The sequence below is a fragment of the Podarcis pityusensis genome, assembly GCF_964106645.2.
Source record: "Podarcis pityusensis genome assembly, chromosome: 3".
Lineage (NCBI taxonomy): Eukaryota > Metazoa > Chordata > Lepidosauria > Squamata > Lacertidae > Podarcis > Podarcis pityusensis.
The window spans coordinates 93,562,149-93,580,660 of NC_138026.1; the positions used below are offsets into that span (position 1 = coordinate 93,562,149).

Genomic DNA, 18,512 nt, shown 5'->3' on the forward strand with positions numbered 1-18,512 from the left:
AACTCAAGAGTAAGTCTATGAGCTTACTCTTCTGACACTTGGGTAGGAGGAAGAACTGTCCTAATGGAATTTCCTTTTTCCTCCTTTGAAGCTCTCGGGGAAAATGTGGCTTCCAAGGAACTCTTCTGGTTGTCAGTTAGCTGCCACATCTTTCTCCCCCTATTGCAGAGTATATGGGGTGGGCAACCTGTGACACCCCCCCCTGCCAGATATAGCTAGAGTGCAGTTCATATCATCCCTGGCCACTGACCGAGGCTGATGTGAGTTGGAGTCCAGAAATGATTCGGGGGGCCCCAAGTGTCCCACCCCCATTGGAGAGTTAAGAAATACTCACAAGGTTTTTTTGCCATGTTCGTCTGTTGGTTGCATGGGCTGTGGAAGTTTGTACTTTTGTACTTTTTAAAGAAAGGTACAAATGCATGTGTTCTGCTCTGGAAAGAATCTAGATATCTGTTCCATGCCGCGCCTCTGCCACAGCAGAGAACCCTGTGCATTTTGAAGGCTCCAGAGAACAATTATTTGACAGCAGGCAGAACCCTATGCTTTTCAGCCTCTGTTTTCATTAGGTTTTTGGAGCATGTGTAGAACTAGGGTTGCTGTATTTCAAAAAGTGGAAATCCGGACACAAACGTTGTTGAGCTTTTTGTTTTTGGCCAAAGTCGTTGAGCTTCTTTTAGTTTTGCAAGATCTATTAAAACACACTTGGTTGCCATAAGTCTGGATTTTCCCAGAAATTAAAGCAATTCCTGCCCAGACACTGTTTCCAATGGCTGAATCCTGGCAATGTCTGGGAAATTCTGGGTGCATGACAACCCTAGTAGAACATAACTGTGAAAATCCAAAGCAATGCTTGGATAGTGACCGTAACATTACTGGTGGTGGTGATGAACAACTATCTTCTACTCATGCTGTCTTGGCACACGTCTCTTTTCTTATTTAGATCTCGAGCATTCTTCCACCATAGGCTTCGAGCTGTCATGTTATGCAATTCCTGTAGGCCTTTTTAAAAGAGTGGAAACATATCAGGTTACCCACTTCCTCTTATTGCAGAGGCCTGCCACTTGATTTTCTTTGCTGGTTGCACGCCCCAGCTTTTCAGTGTTAGCTTCCTTTATCTTAAAAAAGCAACCAACGATGAAACCACAATCCCTCCTATAGAGTAAGTTCTATAGTACAGTTTGTTTAGAGTCGTCACAGTATTGCTTTAGAGCAGCATTTTTCAACCTTGGGTCCCCAGATGTTCTTACAAGCCCACCCATACTTCTGAATCCTCACCCACTGAGTGTTGCAGGTAAATCTCACTCCCCCAGTTTGCCCAATCATTGTTTTGCAGGCTGAGTGGAGTCTACCTGTGGTGCTGGATAGCATACAGAGGAATAAGTATCAGTGGCCTTACCTATCTGCAGCCCATGCTCCACCCATGGTCTATTCTGGCCATGCCCACTGACATGTGGTCCCTGACCATGCCCCTTGTTGCCCACCCCACATGTAGAGATGATGACACACAGGCTGAAGTGTGTGAGGGTGCTCCTTTTCTTTGATCATTAAGCAAAGGTTGCTGCTTTTAAGGCTGAAAACTTGTACACATTTCTAGTGTTTTCCAGTCTCATTAAAATCAGTGGGACCACTTCCAAGTAAATATACACAGGATTCGGCCATAAAATTCTGCCAAAATCTTTGATTAGAATAATTATACAATGCAGATATAGGTGTACAAATGTACTCCATTATTATCAATGTTGCACTTTTACTACTTCTCAAAATTAGTAATGGCTGTATTGGGGAAAATAATTACATCTAGAGTTCTCAGCTCCCTTGATCCCTGCCTGGATATCTTTTGCTTTCTGAACAACTTGGGTGTGTTTTTTAGAGTGTGTGTATGTGGAAGGATGTTAACTAAGATAACAAGCTTCCCCCTTTTTCTCTTGGAGGATAAAAGGTAATTTAACTTTGAATTCTGAAAAAAAAAGATGTAGCAAGATGGGTTCTGTGAGCTGGAAAATAAATTTCTGGACCTGTTGGCTGTAAGAATCATAGGAAGGCTAAAGGCTTATTCTAGGTAGGGTGATGCTGGACATAATAATTTGTGATCCATTTCTCTCCCCCTCCCACAAGTTCAGCCAAGAAGCCAAGAATCAACCCTTTATCATTGCTTCAGCCTCCATTGACCTAACCATTCCTTGTTCTGATCTTCAGCGCAAACTGTACAACTAGAATGGAAGTACAAACGTTAGTTAAAAAATAACACTGTGAGTCAAACATAAATTCTAAACCTGGATTCCCTCCCTTTATGGAATAGTTTGACCTCCCTGACCTGACCTCCTTGACCAGAATGCCTGATGGCTTGATTAGAAGAACAATGAGGAATCCAGATTAGTGGTAACCCTAAAGATATATGTAGTACTTTTTCCATTTTCTGATATTGCCAGAGACAATAAGACAGTAACAGAGTGGTTTGCCTTAGTTAAAACCCAAGGGCTGAATTTCCTTAGAGTAAACCTCTCCTTGACATCCCTGGGTGATACTGATGGATTAACGCTGGTGGGTGAAATTACTTTAAAAGTTTGGTGGAGGCTGTAATGAAGACTCGCTTGAATTGAGTTTGCCTTGAGCAAGAAGGGAGTGTGTCTTCCTTTTGGAGTTCTGCTGGAGCGTTTCATCTTGCCTTGTGCATAATTATAATTGACGCATGGGGCAACCTGCCTAATGAAACCTGTGCCCTGCAGGTTGATAGCCCTGTATTGTGCATCATCTGTAAAGGTTATGTGGAAGGTAAGCAATAATAGTCTGCTTGGCTTCTATCCAAGAACCAACAGGTAGAACTTCAGCAACTGTAATCCAAGAATTATCATGGTTCTCCTTTTTTAAAAAAAGGCTCGTTCTGCAGGACAAGACCCTAGGCTTCAGTCCCCAAGGCCTGCCCTGACAGCACCACTGACTTCTGCTGTCCTAAACCTCTGGCCTACCTGGTAGCAAGTCAGTATGTCAAGTCCAAAGTTCAGAGTCCCGGCATCAATCCAAGCAAGCAAAGACCAAAGGTCAGGAAACGCAGTCCAGGGTCAGTCCAAGTAAGCCAAGTCCAGCAGTCAGGATGCAGTCCAGAGTCAAACCTGAAGCACAGTCCAGGAGCATCCAAGCCAAGGTCCACCAACAGGGGAGCTTGAGCAGACACAGCACCTCAGCTCTGCTTCCCTTTCATACTTTGCATGCTTATTGTCACACCACGAGGCAGGTGACCCTCACCTGTTCCAAACCCACTCTAGCAGAGGAATTACACACCTTCTCCCAGAGCTAACGAGCCCTACCTGGCCAGCTAGGAAGCTGAGCTGTAGGCCCTTGCCTGCCTCAGCCTCTTAGAGCACCCCTCCTGCTGCTCCCTAGGCCTTAGAGCCTGCCGTGTTCATGGAGACAGGTCCCCTCTGGTTACGGTGGTGAGTCCTCCTGCTCTGGTTCCTGTGCATTGACCTCCATCCCCTTGCCACCCTCAGTCACCCTGTTTGTGCTTCCTTCCCCAACCCTTCCTTGCCTCAGCATCTCCCAACCCTGGCTACGCACCTTGCTGGGATCCTTTTCCTCCTCCCCATCATCCTGCCAGTTAATGACATCTATATTTTGCTCTTCTCTCACCACCTCTGGCGAGTACAATTTTGTATACCTGGTGCCTATGCCTGGAAATGCACTGTTGAATGGACAAGTAAGGCTGCAGTCCTATACCCTAAAAGTCAAAGAACCTGTATGTTGCTGGACTCCCAACTCCCACAAGCCCCAGCCTGTATGCCTAATGGCCAGGAATGATGGGAGTTGTAGTCTAGCAGCATCTGGAGGATCAAAGGTTCCCCGTCCCTGCAATGTATACTTCGGAATGAACCCCAGGACTGATTGCCTGAGCAGAGTCAGCACATGTGAGTGGATTACAAAACATTTTTTTCATATCTCCCCACCTTAACATTTTTGTTCGGTGATGTCACTTCGAATTTTAGCCCATTAAGCAAGGACCAGCGGGTGTTTCCACATTGGCTTAAGCAATTTTTCATACTCTTACAGAGATCAGTATCCCGGAAAGGTCCCAAGCTCAAAGTATATTCCTGCTGTGTGTGTTTTGTTTTTCTGTACTTTAAATGACATTGCCTTATCCTTCAACCATCTCATGCTTTGAATCAGTTTTGACATAATGTCCTCTGCTCATTAAAACCACAGAAGCCATTTAATTGTTGGCTTAGTGGAAAAATACATAAGGCTGTCATCAGCTGTTGCTCTGGCAAGGCTTTCTGCAGCAGTATAAATAAATGAGGTCACAGTTCTTAAACAGGCTGTACTTGCAGGACCTCACAAGTGTGCACTCAAAACAGTGTGTGTGTATTTATATGCCTACATTTTGAAATTTACTGCCCCAATGTTACTTATTTGATACCAGTTTTGGAAATAACCGTCTTTTAAATCCCCAGACTGTCTGAACTAATTCCATCTGTACCATCTCCTGTCAATCATCTAATATTGCTCAGCAGCTGAACTTCTATCTTGTGCAGTGATGTGACTCTAAAAATAAACCTGGGAGAAAAAGATGCACTAGGACAGGATCCGCACACACAAACACACACAAAGTTAAGTTGTCCATTTAGTTTTGAAACTGATGCATGCAGGTATATCTATACTGAAGAGTTAAACTGGTTTAATAGCCATTCATTCTCCTCCCCCCACAAAACTCCACAAAGCTATAGGGTTGTGGTGTTGTTGTTGCTGTTGTTGTTGCTCAGTGGAGAGTGGACATGCTTTGGGAATCCTACTAGAGCATTCTGTGTGCTGTCAGCAGAATACAGCAGCTATTTCTAAATTTGCACCTATACTTACAGTATCAATTGGCATGTGCAATTTTTGTGCAAATCTCTGTCTTTTTGACAATGTGCAAGTGGCCACCCTATTACTCTAGGTCAGTCTGCCTGTGAGCTTACCAGCTGAATGGGCATATAAACCCAGTTCCTGCCTGTGTTAAGTCCAACACCACCCACTCTACCACTCCGACCGTCCAGACAGAGGCTCTTCTGAGAGTGAACTAAGCAAAGTGTTTGTGAATGAACTGTCAGGTTCAGCAGCTTCACTGCTGGAGGGAATAGATCTGACGTTATGAGGCTACTAATATGAGTTATATAAATTGATAGCTCTTTTTTGTTTGAGCCACAAGAAGATCTCTCCGGTCTGAATTTCCGGAGAGTGGGGAGGATAAACGCCACCCAATGTCAGGATAACGGTTCTATGTTTTCTGCAGCTTTTTTTTTTTTTTTGAAAGGGTGATGCTGGGGAAACTTCAGAACTTCCAAAATGGCCTGCTGACTCAGGTAGAGAGCATGAACAAAATAGCATAGTTTTCCAAACTTAAAAATAATAATAAAAAAAATCCTCCTGAACATATTTAGAATGCGGGGGGGGGGGGTTATATTCCTGGCCGTTGTATGAATAAGTAAAATAACATAAAGCCAGGAACCCCTGGATCCTGCCCCCTTGCAAGGTGGAGGGCTGCTTGCCTGGCTTTTGAAAGCTGGCACAAGGGCTGTAACAGGTTTCCAGAGCCCTCCCACTACCTTCCCAAAGCCCAGTAAGCACTAGGAGTCTGCCAGAGCCCTCGTACCTCCTTCCCAAAGGCCAAGCCTCACGCTGCCTTCCCAAAGCTGGATAAGCCGGCAGCTGAAGTTTTGTGCAGGTATGTGTGTTGAGGGGCGAGTGTGTGTAAATAAATGATGAGTGGGTTTTCTCTTCTCTCCATTTATTTATTTATTCCCCTCGCACCCACTCGCTGCCATCATGTAAATAAAATAAGTATAAGTTACCTGTACACCATAATTCCGCACAGCACTTTTTTCTTTCTTGCTTTAAAATGGTACTGTTTTGCGATAATCCCAGCCAAGTTCAGAGGCAGGTTGAGGTCTGGCATTTGTGAGATTATTGTTATCATTTGTTAATTTTTTATACCACTCTTCATCCAAAGTTCACAGTGTGGTTTACAACCTAAACACAAAGAATACCCAATACAGTGGTACCTCGGGTTAAGAACTTAATTCATTCTGGAGGTCCGTTCTTAACCTGAAACTGTTCTTAACCTGAGGTACCACTTTAGCTAATGGGGCCTCCCGCTGCCGCCACGCGATTTCTGTTCTCATCCTGAAGCAAAGTTCTTAACCCAAGGTACTATTTCTGGGTTAGCGGAGTCTGTAACCTGAAGCGTATGTAACCCAAGGTACCACTGTACATCTAAGAGCATTGCCATATCTGCTTTACATAGGACACAGAGAAAGGTTGGAGGCAGCATGAGAGAATTATCGGTTGCACCCCAAAAAAACTGAGCCGTCTTTATGCCATCCCCCAACACAACTTGTTACTGATCATCGTGATCATTTACTAGCTTTAGTGAGGATCTTTTATCCTCAGTGGTACATTCTAATGAAGACATAGCTGAACTAGTATAAACCAGAGTGTGTCGCAGAAAGTCCTTGGGAGAAGAAGGGCTTTCTGGTGGTTGGTTAACTTGCTTTTGGGTGAATTAAAATAAATCAATGGAGCTATAAAACATTACACAGCACAGGCCCCAAGGCCTTCAGGAATGGGCTATGCTGAAAATACATTTTTTAAATATAAAGTTCATCAACTGTCATGGGCAAGGACGGCAACACTTTTCGGAATATCAAGTGCTTGTTTTTCAGACTCGAAACTTATATTTTAATGCCATCACTAGATGTTAGTGAACTTTGCAGCACATATTCCATGATCATTGTTGATGGGCTGTGGGGCATTGCTAGCAGAAAGGATCTGATAACTTCTTTTTATGATTCTGTATAGATACATCCAAAAGATAGCTTCAGATAACTGGGTGGTCTCTGTGAGCTTGCTTGCAATAATCTCCGAGCAGGATATAATTTTGGTTTACTCTCTGGCTAACAACATGATGACACAGATATGTTTAGAAACAACAACATACTCTGAACTCAATTACAACCAATGGATTGTGTCTTAAGTCATACTTGGAGCAGATCAACTGAAAGAGCTGATTTTTCAATGGGACAACTCTGAGTTTGACTTAATCAGATGCAACCCAATAGTTCCCAGGTGCATGTTTTGGCGGGGACTTCAATACATATTGTTACTGATACAGTCAGATTCCAAAAACATTAATCTTTTCATTTATAAATAAATGTATGCTAAATGTAAGCCTTTATGTATCTGCTTTAGCCAGTTTTCCTATTTCCCCCCTCCATGCTTTAAGCATGGACTGTCTGAACCTGTTTACTGTTGTAAAACCTCACACGTACAAGAATGGAAGTTTACAACCCCCCTCTCCACGTCTCTTCCCCCAATTTTATACAGTCATACCTCGGAAGTCGAACAGAATCCGTTCCACAAGTCCATTCAACTTCCAAAATGCTTGGAAACCAAGGTGTAATTTTGTAACCCAAGAAAATCTTTAATAAAAACAATTAAAAAAAATAAACTTTAGTCCTTCCCGGGTAGATTTTATCTTTTGCTTGTTTGCAAAGCATTTTGAAAATCGTTTGCATCCCCCAGGATCCTGACTCTGCTACTACAGCAGATTAATTTCAAGGGGTGTCCGGAGCACTCTCTAGTCCTGTTGTGTCGGATGAGTTTCAGTTAGTAAGGCTTGCGCATGTAGACAAGGTGCTTGGATCACTCAGGATGACCCCTTGTGCTCCTTAATAAAAGAATAAAAATGTCTATTTCTATTTTATTGATTTTCACTTTTATTTATGCAAAAAGTGGCTTGCATAAAAACAATACATGCCAGTAAAATTTCCTTAAAAGCAAGAGGGAAATAAAATGCAGCTGTTTATCTCAAATTAAACAGAGTGGTGTACCAAACAAAACAAAACGAAAATAAAAACGGTAAGAGTCCAGGAAAGCAGAAGTGTTTAAAGGTCACGACAGTCTCTTAACTCATGAATTACACAAGGGAGGATTCTACAGAGGGTTAGGCCGCAGGAGGCGCACTTCTGCCTTGTAGGAAGTCACAATGGGGTGGTCGTTGAACAACCAGTATGGTTTCCCCAGGGGGTTTTAAAGACTGGCCTGCTCTGTATGGGGAAAGGAGGCCTGCTAGACAGTAGCTGAGGCATTCTTATTTACCCAGGTTTTTTAAAATAATGTGTATAGTACTTCTGTGTTTCTGTTTTATTCACTTCTGCTTATGTTGTTGCTATTTACTGTTGTACACTTCCCTGAAATAGAAATTTGGAATCTGCACTGTTGATTTAAAATGTTTATATGCTGCCCTTCATCAGTTTCTATGGTTCATAATCGCCTGCCCTCTCCCATATTATGGTTGCTGGTGACTTTCCTGGCCCTATGCTTTTTGGAATTAGGAAAGGGTGTTTTTGTATAGGCTTAGGGTTGACTATTGGCTACCCCTTATACTGGTATCCCTTTTAAGGTGGCTGCATTCCCTTGCTTGCTTGCCATTTTAGTAGAGAGAGAGGAGAAATTTGATTTCCCTTTGCATTTCAAGGTGAACCTACCTAATTTGCACTTCTCAAAACAATGTGAAACATAGCTGTCTTTTATTCATTTATTTATTCATTTTATTTGTATGCTGATTTTCTACAGAAAATAAAACATGCTCAAAGTGGCTCACAACAAAGAAGCAGGGATGCATTTCAAACACTACAAAAACCATTTCATAATAACATAGCAAAACATAAATATGACAACCTACTCCAAAACCATATTTCAATACTGTAAATATAAGAAGATTCTTTAAACAACATGCAACATCCTAAAGCAATAAGAACAAGGGAGCTTCAGTTTGACGTTAGTCCTAGAAACATCCCTCCCATGTTGTTCCTCGCAGTCCCTCTCCTGCAGCAACCATCAAACGCCTTTTGGGTTTGCAAGAAATGTGTGTATTGTGCACAAAAATGCAAATGTTAGGGAAAATAACACAGAATTTTCTGCAAGAAATTTCCCCTAATAATACATTTTTGTAAGTCGGAAATGCTCTTATATTTCTAGGAAGTACTGAAGAGGTTGCTCCCTCTCTTTGGGCAGAGGCTCTGTGTTTTTTAGGAGCTGCATAGCAAGGAAAATGAATCAGGTACAGTATAGAGATAAGAAAGTCTGCACAGATTGCAGTTTGCCATCCTGTGGCTGTTAAAGAGATGGAGCTTCTGTCCCGATTGGCTGGTGCCCATTGGGACTAGTAGGGCAGAAACCAAGGGTAGTTGGAGTCGGAGCCAATGACAGGCGGAGCCAACTAATTCTAATCTTCTCTCCCACCCTATTCCCTGATGAGCTCTTACAAAGTTTGTTTCAGCACTGAAACTAAAGAGGAGGAAGCTGTCAGGCTGTTTGTAAGTAAGAAGGCAGGTAGGTTGAGGCGGACTGAGGGTAAACTGAGGCTACTGGGCCTGGGCCCCTTTAGCATTAATGGACCAGCCTGCACTGGCTTCCAGTGTGTGTTGAGGGGAGTGACAACCATACTCCCCCCCCCAAAAGAACAATAGGGTATGGTTAAATAAGCACTGAGAGTTAGTAGAAAAAATGTTTGCAGCTGTGGTTAAAGCCAGAGTTGTGATCTATTGATGCTACTAACCTTTCTTGTGTAATAAGGGAAGACATAGGTAAAAATAGTTATCCAGCTACCTTTGCTCTGAATTGGCTGAAAGGGACCATTAAGGACTTGGATGCAGCCCAAAGCAAAATAAGCTCACTTATGCCAAACTTTCTGAAATGCCTTTTTCTGATTCATAAGGGAGCAAACAAAAATGCCAAAAGGTTAATCAGATCTCTGTCCACCACCTCTTTACCTGTGTTCTTATTACCTTGTGTTCTCTTAAAATAACCGGTTGGTGTTTCATTATTTCACATGGTGTAAAAGCATCTCTGTTAAGGTGAAACGCCTTCCCATCAGATGTCAAAGAGATAAACAACTACCTGACGTTTAGAAGACATCTGAAGGCAGCCCTGTTCAGGGAATTTTTTAATGTTTGACATTTTAATATATTTTTAATCTTTGTTGGAAGCCGCCCAGAGTGGCTGGGGAAACCCAGCTAGATGGGTGGGGTACAAATAATAAATTCTTGTTGTTGTTAGTATAAAATATAAGTGTCTTATGTTTGGGCGGATCTTAGCTGGAATGTCTAAAGGTTTTTATTCTGGCACATAGGCTTATAGACAAGATAAGAATATAAAGAGTTGTTACTAAAAAGTCTCTGAGCTGCCATAGTTTGAACCTTTGCCTTTTACCAAAAGCAATTATTATTATTTTTCAACCTTCTTTCCAAGAGTTACATCACTTTTTAGACAAGGTGTCTCTGGTTCTTGCAATTTTCTCTTATCTTTGTCAGTTTGCATAAAGCTACATTTCTCTTGCATTAGTGCCTTATTTCACATGCCGTTAGTGAAAGCTTAACCTATAATCACCCATGTGTACACAAGGGATATAGCTGTATTTTTCCTCCTCCCTGTTAGGCAAATGCTGCTCCAACCACCTGTTAGCATTACATCACTGGCTCCCAAGAACACAGTTGTACCAAAAGGCCTGAAACAAAGTAGCTCTTCTTGCATTGTTTGCTCTCAAAGAGCTGATGTCATGCCCAGCTGATGTCATTGTATGTCTTTGTGTAATTGCCATGGAAACCAGGCAGGTGGGGAGCCTGAGCTGATGTCATCTCAGAACGAGGTGTAGAAAGTTCTTAAGCTTCTGTTTTTCTCTTCAGATTTTGTGGAACAGCGTTAGACAACAGATTGGAAAATCCCAAAGTACATTAGGACAATATTCTTTTAAAAAGTGTATCAGTCTGGGGTGCATTTGTTGAAACCCCCTCACCCTTCAAGTGTCCTCTCTTTGAGAAATCATCTTTTATGAAGCAGAATAATCAATTATGGAACTACATAAGGAGTATTACCATTTCACAGGCAAAACAAAAATGTTATTGTGGAATCTAAATGGATCATCTCCCTGATTTGAGAGAGGTGGGGCGGTATTTATTTAGCCCTTTCCTGCATTTGAAAAAAGTGCTATCTGGGAAGTGAAAAAATTATAAAATACCTGTGTAATACAACCGTGTGTGTGTGTATGTGTGTGTGTTTGAAAAGTTTGAAAAACTATGTTTTTGAAAAATAGTTTAGCAGTCACTGGAGTGCATTCAGAATAGGCATGCTTAAAATATATTGGGTGATATCCACTGTTAGTAAGACTCAGAGTAGACCCATTGAAATCATTGGATGTAGGGGAGGCTGCATATGCACTATACATTTAAAGCAGGCCATTTTAAACAAGCATGGCTTTCACCAAATAATCCTGGGAAATGTAGTTTGTCCAGGGTGCTAATTGTCGTTAGGAGACAGTACTAGAAATATCTAGAAAGAGGGAATGGTTGTTAAACCCCTCTGGGAATAGAGGACTCCTAACAACTCTCAGCATCCTTAACAAACTACAATTCCCAGGTAAGTATTGGGAGTATTCCACTTTTTCTGTGTGCCAATTAGCTACCAGTGTATAACACCCTACAGTTGGGGGACCAGGATACCAGAAAGTTCATCTCACCCCTTATATACTCAATCAATCAGTGCACTCGGAAGTTGAGAGCCTCCTGCAGATGCCTTTAGGAGATCCTAGAGTTGATTGAAAGCAAACCTCCAAATCTAATGGGTAAATCATAGAAGGGACCCTGAGGATCATCTATAGTCCAACCCCCTGCAATGCAGGAATATGCAACTGTCCCATACGGGGATCGAACTTGCAACCTTGGGGTCATCAGTACCATGCTCTAACCAACGGAGCTATCCAGGCTCTACACAGTGTATAACTCAAAACTTTAGTGTTGAGGCGCCTCCCCTACCCTTTGGAATTTCTGCTCTGTTAAATATCACATAGGTGCCATCACTGAAGACCATCTACTGAAGACCATTGTCTTCCAACAAGCCTTTCAAGTAGAAATATTTCCAAGTCTGCATCTATATGACTGGGAGTGGCTGCCAAGACCATATAACACTGGTCCTGAAAGTCCTACATTGGCTCCCAGTACGTTTCCAAGCACAATTCAAAGTGTTGGTGCCGGCCCTTTAAATCCATAAATGGCTTTGGCCCTGTACAGTGGTACCTCGGGTTAAGTACTTAATTCGTTCCGGAGGTCCATTCTTAAACTGAAACTGTTCTTAACCTGAAGCACCACTTTAGCTAATGGGGCCTCCTGCTGCTGCTGCTGCGCCGCCGGAGCATGATTTCTGTTCTCATCCTGAAGCAAAGTTCTTAACCCGAGGTTCTATTTCTGGGTTAGCGGAGTCTGTAACCTGAAGCGTATGTAACCTGAAGCATATGTAACCCGAGGTACCACTGTATACCCGAAGGAGTGTCTCCACTCCCACTGTTCAGTCGGGACACGTGAGATCCAGCTCCGAGGGCCTTCTGGCAGTTCCCTCACTGTGAGAAGTGAGGTTACAGGGAACCAGGCAGAGGGCCTTCTCAGTAGTGGTGCCCACCCTGTGGAATGCCCTCCCATTAGATGTCAAGGAAATAAACAACTATCTGACTTTTAGAAGACATCTGAAGGCAGTCCTGTTTAGGGAAGATTTTAATGTTTGATGTTTTATTGTGTTTTTAATATTCTGTTGGGAGCAGCCCAGAGTGGCTGGGTAAACCCAGCCAGATGGGCAGGGTATAAATAATAATAATAATAATAATAATAATAATAATGGAATTGTAACATTTTATCATTTGTGTGCTTGTCTGCCTGGGCTCCTTAGGGTAGACGAGTGGGATATAAATATTAATAATGATGATACTAACTAAATAATATCTCAGGTTCCTGACCTTCTCCTTTTTAAAATCTCTCTGTGCTGCAGGTGGACTCAGCAGTTTTAAACAGAACCACGAAAACCTCTGTGACAACTCCCTCCAACTCCAAGAGTGCCCCGAAGGCGGAGGAGGGGGCGGTGCTGCTGCCGCGGTGACCTGCACGCTACCTCAGTCCATCCCGACCACCCCAGACATTGAGAACGCCGAGCTCACGCCCATCTTGCCCTTCTTGTTTCTTGGCAATGAGCACGACGCTCAGGACTTGGAGAAGATGCAGCGGCTGAACATCGGCTACGTCATCAACGTCACCACTCACCTCCCTCTCTACCATTACGAGAAAGGCTTGCTCAACTACAAGCGGCTCCCGGCCACAGACAGCAACAAGCAGAATCTCAGGCAGTACTTCGAAGAGGCTTTCGAATTCATTGGTAACTATCCTAGCAAAACGGCCGCAATGGCTGCTTTGGCGGCGCAAATGCATTTAGTTCCGGGCTGACAGGCGTGGAACTGATTATCTTTGCCCAAGGGGGTGGGAAGCAGCTTTATCATGTTGTGTTGTTGTCTGAGCATTTCGGCGCTTGCAGAACTTTCCATCGGCCTATGGTAGGGCTGCCAAAGAAATCTGGTCGCTTCCCGTGTTTTATTATTGTTTTCCGGGCCTCTTTGTACATTATGCAGCATAATGACAGCTGGGGTAGCTCAGTTGGTAGAGAATGAGACTTGCAATCTCAGGGTTGTGGGTTCAAGCCCTACAATGGGCAAGAGATTTCCCCATTGCAGAGGGTTGGAATAGATGACCCTTGGCAGTCCCTTCCAACTCTGATTCTGTAATGTGCATGTGTGTTTAAACTTGCAAGATTTCAGGAGCACATCTGTGTTTTCTGGAGGGGGCGTGCTAAATGGGCAGCTGCTGACAGCGCCCATTCTCGTATGAGCCAGATGTTTGCAAAACACCTGTTTCTCACATTCACACTTTGGCTGCCTTTGGACATGGGGAATATTGTGTTTGTTTTCCTGATTATAACGCTAGCACTTCTGCACCTTGCACACTGCAGTACCTGTTATGGAGCAGTGTTTTGATGGATATACCAGCATGTCACACTAAACACTAAACATCATTCCCAACAGTGGCCATGGTGTGACACAAGAACAAATGTCATTGGACAATGTTGCTCCTCCCACGCCCTTTCTACACATGTGTGCTTCTCTTCAGGAAAGAACAGTATGCCAGTATAACATCCCAAATTTCATCACTTCACTTCCATCATTTTCTTGGTTAAGGTGGCTGCAAATGGATCTTTTTCCTGGAATTAAATTGCATGGAAACGAGTGCCCCCAGCAACCTCCTGCAGCCTCAATTATACATTGAGGCTTTGGGGGTAGGAAATGTGGCTGCAAGAGGGAGGATAGAATGAGAAACATAGGCTGACATAAAAGCCAAGCCATTGGGTACTGGTGGCAGGAAGATCATGTCCACAGTCACACCTGCAGTGCATTAATCTGTTGGCAACTCATTGGTGCATTGCATTGAGTGTGTGGATGTTAGTGGGGAGGAAGCCAGAAACATGTGGACATTATGAGTGGGGCCAATGGGTGTGATCCTGCTTCCACCTCCACATATGACATACAGTGGTACCTCGGGTTAAGAACTTAATTCGTTCCGGAAGTCCGTTCTTAACCTGAAACTGTTTTTAACCTGAGGTACCACTTTAGCTGGGGGGACACAGGTGGAGCTGTGGGTTAAATCACAGAGCCTAGGACTTGCCGATCATAAGGTCGGCGGTACGAATCCCCACAATGGGGTGAGCTCCTGTTGCTGGGTCCCTGCTCCTGCCAACCTAGCAGTTCAAATCACATCAAAAGTGCTAGTAGATAAATAGGTACCGCCCCAGCTGGAAGGTAAACGGTGTTTCCGTGCGCTGCTCTGGTTCACCAGAAGCGGTTTAGTCATGCTGGCCACATGACCCGGAAGCTGTATGCCGGCTCCCTTGGCCAATAAAGCGAGATGAGCGCCGCAACCCCAGAGTCGGTCACGACTGGACCTAATGGTCAGGGGTCCCTTTACCTTTACCTTTACCACTTTAGCTAAGGGGGCCTCCCGCTGCCGCTGCGCCGCTGGAGCACGATTTCTGTTCTCATCCTGAAGCAAAGTTCTTAACCCGAGGTACTATTTCTAGGTTAGTGGAGTCTATAACCTGAAGCGTCTGTAACCTGAGGTACCACTGTACAGTATAGACAGCAAGGAGTTTCTATGAACACCCCAGTGCACAGTAGGTGACATCAGTGGGGTATTTTGGGCATACGCTGAAAATAATAATAATAATAATAATAATAATAATAATAATAATATATTATTTGTACCTCGCAAATCTGGCTGGGCTTCCCCAGCCACTCTGGGCGGCTTCCAACAAAGATTAAAAATACATTAAAATGTCACACATTAAAAACTTCTCTGAACAGGGCTGCCTTCAGATGTCTTCTAAATGTCAGGTAGTTGTTTATCTCTTTGACATCTGATGGGAGGGTGTTCCCGTTTGGCTTTACCTTTCAGAGTAAGAATATTGGCTAAAGGGGTGGTAGAAATAGGGGATTTTGCTGCCAGAAGATGTGGCGATGGCCACCAATGTGAATATTTCTAAAAAGAAGGAATATACCAATTCGTGGAAGATAAGGCTATCAATGACTGCTAGTCATGGCAGCTCTACATAGGAGATGGATAGAATAGCCTAACTCTTTCTCATTTCAATCTTGATGGTGCTCAGACACAGGCTCATTTTGTTCTGGGATGGAGATGATAGATAGATGATAGCTAGATCGATAGGTGATAAATATAATCCACATTTAAATTTTGTGCATTTTGTATGCAGAATGCACACTTTTTAATGCTTCTCCAATCTGTAACATATGCAATTTGCTTGTATCTCTCACACAATCTGCACACAAGCTACACTGCAACATCTAGAAAAGTACATAATTGACAGGGGATTTACATTCTGATCTGCCTGCACTTTTGGGAGCGCTGGATCACATCAGTCTGCTGTGAAAAGCAGACTGAACAACTTATTTCCCCATCCCTAACTGTATACTACCTTTGGTTTCAGGGGCATTAGGCCTCTAAAAACCTTTTGTGATGATCAGCAGTGAGAGAAGCCAGTTGCCCCCATGCATGTCGTGCCTGGGGGCTTCCCAGAGGCATCTGATTAGTCACTGTACGAAGGAGGATCAGCCTTTGGGCTGATCTGCTGTGGCTCTTAGTCAGTTTTCCTATCCTTCCTATCAGGGAAAAATAATTTGGTGGCTTTCTTCCTAGAAAGGTACCACCTGATATTACTAATCCTAAATTCTACTACAGTAAGAGATACGACTACAGGATTTCTCCCATTTGAAAATTTAACTGCTTTTAACCACAACCAAAGGAGATTGCAAGCCTTTCTCTCTTGAAGTCACTGATCTCACCAAATGACAAAAATGTTTACTCAGTGCCAGAGTTCTGAAATCCACAGTTGAGCAATACCTTTTATTTGGACCAACCAAAACATCACAAAAATAGTGAGCAAGCTTTTAAAGTTCTTTTGTTGTGTTTTTCCTCTCCCACCCCCACCCTGTATAGACTTTGCATAGACATACAATACAATGATGAAGAGTTCTGGAGAACTCAAAAGCTTGTTCAATGTTTTGAGGCCCAGTATTTTTTCCTGTTTAACATACCGTTAATGCCTTCTTGTGTTTATGGCAGATGTTCATAATAAAGGAAAGCAGAGGCAGTGTTGTCTTTTTGGAAATCTTGGTCCCTTTTTGCATCTTTCTTTTACCACTGTGTCATAAATATGGGAGGACAATGAAATAGAGGGCAAAAAATGTCTACCCTTGACTGGTCCTTTTTTAACCAATACTTTTACAGACTGTCTCTTAAATACCACTTAAGGCTATACGATGGGCAATTCTATCTATCTATCATCTATCATCTATCTATCTATCTAAATTAAATTCTTACACCCCACCCTTTTCACTTTGGTGACTATATCCTAGAGCTATGCCTGCATGTTTGATGAACATATATTTCTTTGTCTTGACTTTTTAGTAGGATAAATATTCTGTTAAGTAACTAGTCAGAGCTTAGCTTTGCCCTAGGGACAGTTTAAATTGGATCTGCAAAGATCTGGGTGTCTTAAATAGATTTTCTCCCTGCTCCCAAAGCAGGGTTTTATGAAGGCTGAAATAAAGGCAGAAGGCCTGTGGAAAATAAATGTGTGTCCTTCCCAAGAATCAACCTGAGCAGAGTCTGGTTCCGTAAGACAAGCCGTGCTGGATCAGGCCACCAATCCACCTGGCTTAGGTCACTTTGAAGGTCACTTTCACATCACCTTTTCTGCAGCTAAACATATATGCAAATGTGGAGAAGCACACGCTCAACACATTAGGAACTGGAGGTTTGCTGCAGGGGAAATGTGGCTTCCCAGCATTCCCAGGTTGCTGTCCCTTAATGTGTGAATTGGCCCTTGCAAAACTCATGAATGACAAAAACTTAACAATTTCGAAACAAAAATTCTGGATTCTATGTGGTTTCCATAATTCAGCTGGCTTTGGTGAGCCTTGGATAAAAGGCACACATGACTTGCTGGAGTGTAAAAAAAAGATGAATATTTCCCCCCTACCAGATCAGAAGGGCTATTGGGAGAAAAGGTTGTGTGGGGTGGGTCACCTGTGGCATGTAGAACAAACCACATCTGCCACCCAGAATTTATCTAATAATGATTTCCCCTTCCCTTAAGGCAGCACTTCATTTTTCCTTCTTGCTGTTCCCTGTGTTTCAAGAGAAGATCAATGTGAATGTGTACCCAGGATGCCAACTTGAATAAAATATTGGGGGGGGGGGGGAAGCAGGCACGTCCCGCCCCCCACAACTGATAACAAGACCTGGCACATGCACACTATTTGAATTACAATGCCCACCAAGTGGGAGGGGGGCTCACATATTTTATTTGACCCCTAGGAGTTGGCTCCTATGGTGCACATACACAAATACCCCCAGAACAGGTGCATTCCACACCACGACATTATGTTTTAATATAAAATCAGCACTTTTTGTTTTATTATATAATTGCAGTTTCACAGATCTAAAGCTCCCCCCCTCCCCCCTGGCATTCCACAATGGTTGTGTTATGTTGTTGAACGAAGAATGTGCACTAACAGAGGCCATTGTGACCATGGTCCAGACACCACCCCTAAAATGTGCATGAACAAAGTGGTATTAAAAAAGTGGGACTTGCATATTGCAAATGATGGCAATGGTATGTCTAACATATTCTCCAGTTTGTCCTGTCTGTGGGTTCACTTGGTATGGTGTGAAAGCCTTACATCATTTGGAGGCGCTGCACCTAGTTTTCAAAACCCGCTGTTTATTCTGTTCATTTGAGCACATTCTCCCTGATGTCAGGAGCTGGTTTTGTGGCATATTCTACATGTCCAACATTGTTAGAAGTACAAAATGAATAATATAATGTGTGAGTTCATAGAAACGTGCATTTCTCTAGGGAGAAATATTTTACAAATGCATTAGCCTGGAATTGGTAATAGCAAGAATAATCTACAGATCTAGGGAGGGAGAGGGGCACAATGATTTTTGGCCACTTCCGAGTTGCAAATGAGAGAAATTAGATTCATAGGTGAAGTTCTAGCCCAGTGACCTCTGCAGGGGCTGTAGGCTTCCCAACTC

The 18,512-nt window shown here is 43.1% G+C and overlaps 1 protein-coding gene and 1 long non-coding RNA gene across 3 annotated transcripts in view; one reads left to right on the forward strand and one right to left on the reverse strand.

Moving 5' to 3' along the window:
• DUSP10 (dual specificity phosphatase 10) overlaps positions 1-18,512 on the forward strand; it is a 46,515-nt gene that overhangs the window by 26,579 nt on the left and 1,424 nt on the right. For both annotated transcript variants that reach the window (XM_081000230.1, XM_081000231.1), the window contains exon 3: positions 12,844-13,224. In XM_081000230.1, the coding sequence (XP_080856356.1) occupies positions 12,844-13,224 (381 nt within the window). The remainder of the gene's footprint in view (positions 1-12,843; positions 13,225-18,512) is intronic.
• The window catches only part of LOC308474258, a 52,476-nt gene that overhangs the window by 4,999 nt on the left and 28,965 nt on the right, over positions 1-18,512 (reverse strand). The window lies entirely within an intron of this gene.